Source organism: Anoplophora glabripennis, unplaced genomic scaffold (genome assembly GCF_000390285.2).
Source record: "Anoplophora glabripennis isolate ALB-LARVAE unplaced genomic scaffold, Agla_2.0 scaffold387, whole genome shotgun sequence".
NCBI lineage: Eukaryota > Metazoa > Arthropoda > Insecta > Coleoptera > Cerambycidae > Anoplophora > Anoplophora glabripennis.
This window is the reverse complement of record NW_019421739.1, coordinates 51936-59106: the sequence shown is the minus strand read 5'-3', so window position 1 is coordinate 59106 and position 7171 is coordinate 51936. Positions and strand designations below refer to the sequence as shown.

General features: G+C 31.9%; 1 protein-coding gene across 1 annotated transcript in view; it reads right to left on the bottom strand.

Moving 5' to 3' along the window:
- LOC108908407 (spondin-1-like) overlaps nt 1-7171 on the bottom strand; it is an 87111-nt gene that overhangs the window by 62863 nt on the left and 17077 nt on the right. The window contains 1 exon segment of the mRNA XM_023457104.1: nt 2957-3168. Within this exon segment, the coding sequence (XP_023312872.1) occupies nt 2957-3168 (212 nt within the window).

Below are 7171 nucleotides of genomic sequence, written 5' to 3'. Positions count from 1 at the left end.
ATTTCATTTCTGACTTTTTTGTAAACTGATAGACACATCAATAACAATTAGGTAATGCGGTCATGTGTAGTAGATGAAAAACTTATTAGTGGTGGGCATTTGTGTAGAAATTACTACGCGTAAGTTGGTTTGTCATCTTTTCGTTTGTAACCAATAATTCTGTCAAATCTCAACCGATTTCTAAAAACGGTACGTCACTGTATTCGCAATGAAAAGGGCTTTAAAATGATGTGCCACAAGTGGGGTAGTTGCATTTGAAATTTTTAAGTTGGGGTTGCTAGGCATTAGGGGGATGAACATATCGAGTTGGCTTGACTGTCAAAGAAACTCCCCCCAAGAACAAAAATCGACGGGTCTCGGCGAATTTTGAAATATTATTCGGTTTTCCAATTATAGGGGGGTCAAATTTTCGTTGGGATACCCTGTATATTAAAATTAGAAGGAACTTGTTAGATCCTGAGGTACTTCCACCATTCCCATATTAACAATAAAAATTCTAAATTTGTACTTACAATGTCCAAATTATTTGTTTGTCTTGTACGATAATTATGTGCGGTGTCATTTACATTCTTCTTTTACCTTTCTCACGGTACGCGGTGTCTCGCGGTGTGCAATAATTTGCCAGTAGATACTGCTACCAACAAATAAGACTATTTCTTCCATAAACATACGTTGGAAAACACTTCCTAAAGGGGGTCCGAGCGATGCTTTTTAGCATTGCCAAGACGAGAAAATGCAAAATTATAAATTTCGATACGATGAACATTTATTAAATACTTTAACGAACTACGTGAGAACTATTTAGAAAATTTACTCAAGGGTGTCCCTAACAGAAAGGTTCATAGATAATGTGCACCTCTATTTTTTATATTTGTATTTTTGTAATATGTTCAAGTAAACATAGATTTATTTGTTTTCAAGGTCTATCCATCAATTTTATGATGGATCTTTGGTAGTATCTGCTAATAAATTTTTGTACATTAATTTTGAGACACCTTGTATATAGGAAAAAATGGTAATCTGAAGTTTTAGGATTTTTTTTGCTGTTTGCTCACTAGAAGACACAGGTATTACTATTTATACAGGGTATTTCAAAAAGGTGTTGCCAAACGAACACAGATGATAGAGAACGTAATTTTGAGCAAAAAGTTTCACATCGACATGTGTCCGAAAACACCCCCCTGTGGCGCTACGCCCTTTTACAGGGGGCCATTAAGACGATTTTATTACAATATCTCGAAAATGCTTCGAAATAAATTGATAAAATTCTATACAGAGGTACCATTTATTACGTGGAATTACTTTATCTAAACCAAATTGACACATTGTTTTCAGGGGCGTCCCTACGGGGGGCAAGCTAAGGATCAAAATCTGTAACTTTTTTAATTTGTCAAATTCCTTGACCATTTTTACATAAAAAAGATATACTTGTTTCATGTAGGGAAAATATAATTCTAGATTCTTTATAATTTTTAATTTTCAGTAGAAGCATAAGAAGCTAAAAATCGGCATTTTCTGGAAAACCGTTGCAGATATCGTTTTTTGCTCAAAATTTGGCAACACCTTTTTGAAAAACCCTGTATATCTGAAAACTGCGAACGGTAAAATTTAACCAGCCGGAAAATAAGAGCACCAGGAGAAGAAACACCAGTTAAGACAGGAGGACAAATCAGCTATACCGGCGACACTCGCTGTCGAAGTCGTTGGAGGGAGGGGCACACTTCTACGAGGCGTCCAGGCCTAGCGAGATAGCGGCTATGTTATATTCAATCTAATAATAAAAAGTACCTCAAAAATGTTTTTTTCTTCTAATGTAACTTTTTTATATATATGTATAATTAAAATATAAATATGAATTAAATGAATTTATAAAACTTCCAAAACACTCGGTGGCGTTAAAATGATGATATTTTTAGAGACAATATATCTCAGAATTTCCACCAAATATTGATATAATTGTATATAAAATTCGTCTTCGTCGTGAACCCAAATTTCATTAATCTACGTCAAACATCTTTCGAGATCTTTGCGTAATTTGTAATGCGTTTAAGAAACAACCGAGTAATTTGCAATTATGTAATTATAATTACAGTAACAATATTCATTTTATTTAATTCTTACAATAATTTCTTTCTAAAGTGAAAAAGAACTGTTAAAATTGAAGGACAAATATATGATGCATATACTAATATCAGAAAGACAAAGAAATTGTCGGTAGTGGCTTACCAGTTATGCAATAATAAGAGTGTTACAGGTTCTCTATAATAAAATAAAATAATAAAGATAAAACAACGAATTTTAATTAACTTTAATTATTATTTATTTAATAGCTATATAGACCAAGCAAATTAAATTTTTACTCGAAAAAAGTCCTATCCGCTAGATTATTGTAAAATTGTCTAAAGGAACATAATATAAGACATCTCTCGTCTCGTGANCAAAAGTTGTCCCCTTCAGAAACAAATTTGACCAGTTTTTGGATTTTGCCGAAAAGTTCATTACTACCCTGTAATGCCTTGCCGTATGTTTTCGATGGGCTACCCTGTATATTAGCTATGTACATATAGTTTTCTTTTATTTAATATAAAATAATGTCAATATTACGGAATTATTTAAATAGTATTATTGTTTATTTATTCTGTTATTGCAAGTAAGAGTTTTGAAGAATCAGAAAAGCTTAGAGTGAGATAAAATCAATTCGTTATTCATAGCCAATATTTTAGGGACTCAGGCATATAATAAAAATGGGATGTTTCCCTAAAATATGTAGATTAATGCATATTATCGACATAAACGGAAGTACAAAAAGTGAAAAATATTTTATGTAAAATGAGTATCGCTTTTTAGGTCTCTTCTACATATCATATTTTTTTTATATGTAAGTAATACTTGCCTAAATAAAACAGTCCTTAATACTTTATAAGACATTTTGAGAAATAGTAATCAGTTTACTTACTTGAATTTCAGACTTGGGTTGAGAATCAGCTTCAATCACAGCATTTTGACAGCTTTCACTAAACTTCGTTGACATGTCCCCATAGAGTTGCAATGAGCCAATAACTGATGATTCCGATTCGATGTCCTTCTCAAATTTTTCGTTAATGACAGATAAAATAAAATGCGTAAATTTGCTTTGCACCCCTTCCTTCTCTGTGCTTTTTAGAAAAACTGAAACCAAAGAGATAATTCATTAAAGATTTTGTTCATAAGAGATGTTTCTAAATAATTCTTAAGTGCTTATTTGTTTCTATTTAATCCATGTCGTTCTCTAAAAAAAGAAACGCATAATTATTTTGTGGGATCACATAATAAAAATTAGCTCAATTAAATAAATAAATAAATAAATTAATTAATTAATTAATTAATTAATTAATTAATTAATTAATTAATTAATTAATTAATTAATTAATTAATTGAATAAATAAATAAATTTATAAATCAATAAATATATAAATAAAAAAATATTTTTTATAAATCAATAAATCAAAAAAAACATAAATTCTGTAAGAAAAAATATATTTCGTTGAAAAAATTATTTCAAATGTCCGAAAATCGTTCAACAAGAAACTTGTTGCTTCACAGCAACGCTTGTTCCTATTAGTACAGGAGGCGAGTAGTGAACGACAGGATGCTTATCACTAGTCTGCTCATCCAGTCATACTCTACCCTCTGATATAATATGCACTCTGTAGCTTGAGTGTTGCAATATGAATCGTACTCTATCCAAATTTGGATCTTCGGACTCTCTTTTGGTAGGACGTTTTAAAGAACATTTATAGGTTCAGAAAGCTAAAATGCTAAGGATGAAACAACAAGGAAGAGCATTCGAACAGGTGTTACCAAGGAAAAGGGCTATCTCAAAAAAAGACAAGACCATTTTTGTTAATGATTTTCCGTCGTACATAACCCTAGTGCCAAACTGGACCCCAAATGAAAAAAGTCATTGAGAGTGATATTTGGTGATTTTGATGCTATTCTCATTTTAAGAACCGACAAAATTCGTTATTCAAGCTAAATGATTTCAGTTTTCTTCAAAATATTCAAAAATTAAACCGGTTCAATTAAATTAAAAAGGTAAGTATTTCTGACGTTTTCAAATTGTTACTCAATATTTTTTACTATTGAAAGTAATTAACGCCTCACTTATAAAGATTTACAAAGCGAATTGCAAATATTCTGATTTAAGAAACAAACGAACAACAGCCGCAGCTTGCAATTCTTAAATTCATAACCATATAATATAACCTTATTTGAAAAATGATTTTTCTGTACCTATCAAAAAATTTCCTATGAATAAATGTGCACTGCCAAAAACACATAGTTTTAAATAACTCTTAACTAACCTCTGCTCCTCAGCTCATATGACTGTGGAAAAACTGTTGTTACATGATATCATTGCAATCAATAATATAAAATGCTGTACTGAGTTTAATTTACATTTGATTAGTCATTTTGGAGTCATATATTTAAAAACATTTTTATTAATTGCTTTTGGACTCACGTTCATAGGAAACTTTTTCCTTAATATTAGGTATATTTCCTATGTTCTATTCCAAATTATCACCATATTTTAGAAATATGCTGTACAATTCACTAATTTACCTAAGAAACATAAAATCACAAGTTGTGTTCCATGTCGCTTCTTCTTCTTTTATTTATGGCTTTCACCTTTGGGTTTGGCCAGCGCAGGTTATTTTTTCCATCAAACAAGGAAGGAATGCCTTTCCGCGTCTGGAATTTTTCTATCTTTCCTCCTTGTTCTTACTCCACAAATTATTTTCATTCACATTTTCATTTTCATTATTAATTTATTATAGACTATACTTGTTAGTAAGGGGACAACACAACAAAGGTTAAATTTTTCTCTCTCGGGGGCAACGGCCGAGCAGTTCATGCACCAGAAATGTTGCCTCGGACAGGCAATCAAAAGCACCCAGGTTAAGATAGAGGGGATTTTTTAAAATCTGTGTTTTCCTTTGGAAGTCGTTGAATATAACCGAGGCTATAATTTAATTTTAAATATCTATTGACTAACTAAATATATGTTTTTTGTGTTTAAATTACTTAAAATATAATATAGGTACTGATTCCATGTTTATATGAATGTTTCGATTTTAAAATCTGCGTAACGTAATAAAAAATAAAACACTTTTTTATTTGACATGTTATGTTCGCTATAATTTGTTATTGAGAGTTCTAGTAGAACAAAATCAAACACAGTATATCGTTTTACTCTTAACTATTACAAATATTTTATAGTTATACCATACCTCTCCTACAGACGTACACTTCATAATATTTATTTACTCATACATTTTTTTTAAGATACTTAAACTTCAAAGTTCACGAGAATCTCTTGGCTTTATTGTGTACTTGCGTTTGAGTAAATTGCACAACATAAGATAAAATCGATTCGAGAAATGTTAACATTATTGATTTGGTGCCTTAAGTGAGGCACATTTGCATTGTACTGAAATATTAATAATAATTATCAACGTAAAATGACGTACTTGTAGAGTTTACTGACATAACATTTCTACTCGTATATAGATACACTATCTAAAAGTAGAAGGGAATATACCTTACTACCTACTGCTATTTCAATTATGAGATATAAAGCTCTCTCTGAATTAGGATTTACATGACAAATTGAGAGCAGACAGAAATTATAGACTTGTAACTATTCCGTGACTCAAGATGTATAGTATATGCGCCACAATCGTAATCACGAAAAGTTTGCTACACATTCTGTAACAAATTTTCTCATTTGAACACTTCAATTTTCTGTCCTCTGTACTATGGAAAGATTTAAGTTGAATCAACACCAAATTTACAACCTTGTTAGATATATTAGACTTGGACCGGAGCATGTCAATGCAATAGTTCGGTTCGGTGACATAGTTCTTCATCACTGCATAAAATATATTTGTTCTGCATCGGTTAGGAAACGAGGATCAGTAAACATGACTGAGTGCAGATGCGTGTATAGTATGAAGATGCTGTGAATCGTTAAGGTTTAATGAAGTTGTTGGATGGCTTGAAAACATATTAGATGCTATAATAAAGGTTCCATGTAATGACAGACTCTCCGGAAGTAGAGAGACTGAGAAAGAGAGAGAATTTCGTTAGCAATATACTAACTTACAATAATAGTAGTAAATAACTATACATTTCAAAAACAGAGTACACAGTAATATACAAAGTATGTAATTAAAGAATTCAAGAATCCAATACATAATTAAAAATTCAAAAATTCATACATATCTCCTTAATAGCATGCATATTATTGTTTGTTTAAATACAGGGTATCCCAACGAAAATTTGACCCCCCCTATAATTGGAAAACCGAATAATATTTCAAAATTCGCCGAGACCCGTCGATTTTTGTTCTTGGGGGGAGCTCTTTTGACAGTCAAGCCAACTCGATATGTTCATCCCCCTAATGCCTAGCAACCCCAACTTAAAAATTTCAAATGCAACTACCCCACTTGTGACACATCATTTTAAAGCCCTTTTCATTGCGAATACAGTGACGTACCGTTTTTAGAAATCGGTTGAGATTTGACAGAATTATTGGTTACAAACGAAAAGATGACAAACCAACTTACGCGTAGTAATTTCTACACAAATGCCCACCACTAATAAGTTTTTCATCTACTACACATGACCGCATTACCTAATTGTTATTGATGTGTCTATCAGTTTACAAAAAAGTCAGAAATGAAATAAAAAAGCTGAAGCAAATAATAAATCAGATTTATTTGATGAATTGCTCAAAATGACCCCCGTTAACTTCCAAACAATAATACAGTCTGTTTTCAAATTCTGTTCGAACATTATTAAAGACATCCGCAGTTATTAATCGGCATTCTTCTACAATTCTCTGACGTAGCACTTGCAATGTTTCCGGCTGAGTGGCGTACACTCGTGATTTTAAATGACCCCACAGAAAAAAGTCCAAAGGGGACAGATCCGGAGATCTTGGTGGCCATTCGACGGGACCTCTTCTGCCAATCCAATGCCCCGGGAAATGGTCATCCAAAAATTGTCGCACAGCAGCAGCATAGTGCGGGGGCGCACCATCTTGTTGGAAGGTTATTTCATTTTCTAGTAAATTGTCGTCACTTTCTAAAATCTCTGTTATCCTAGGATCAATTGTACTTTCCAATAA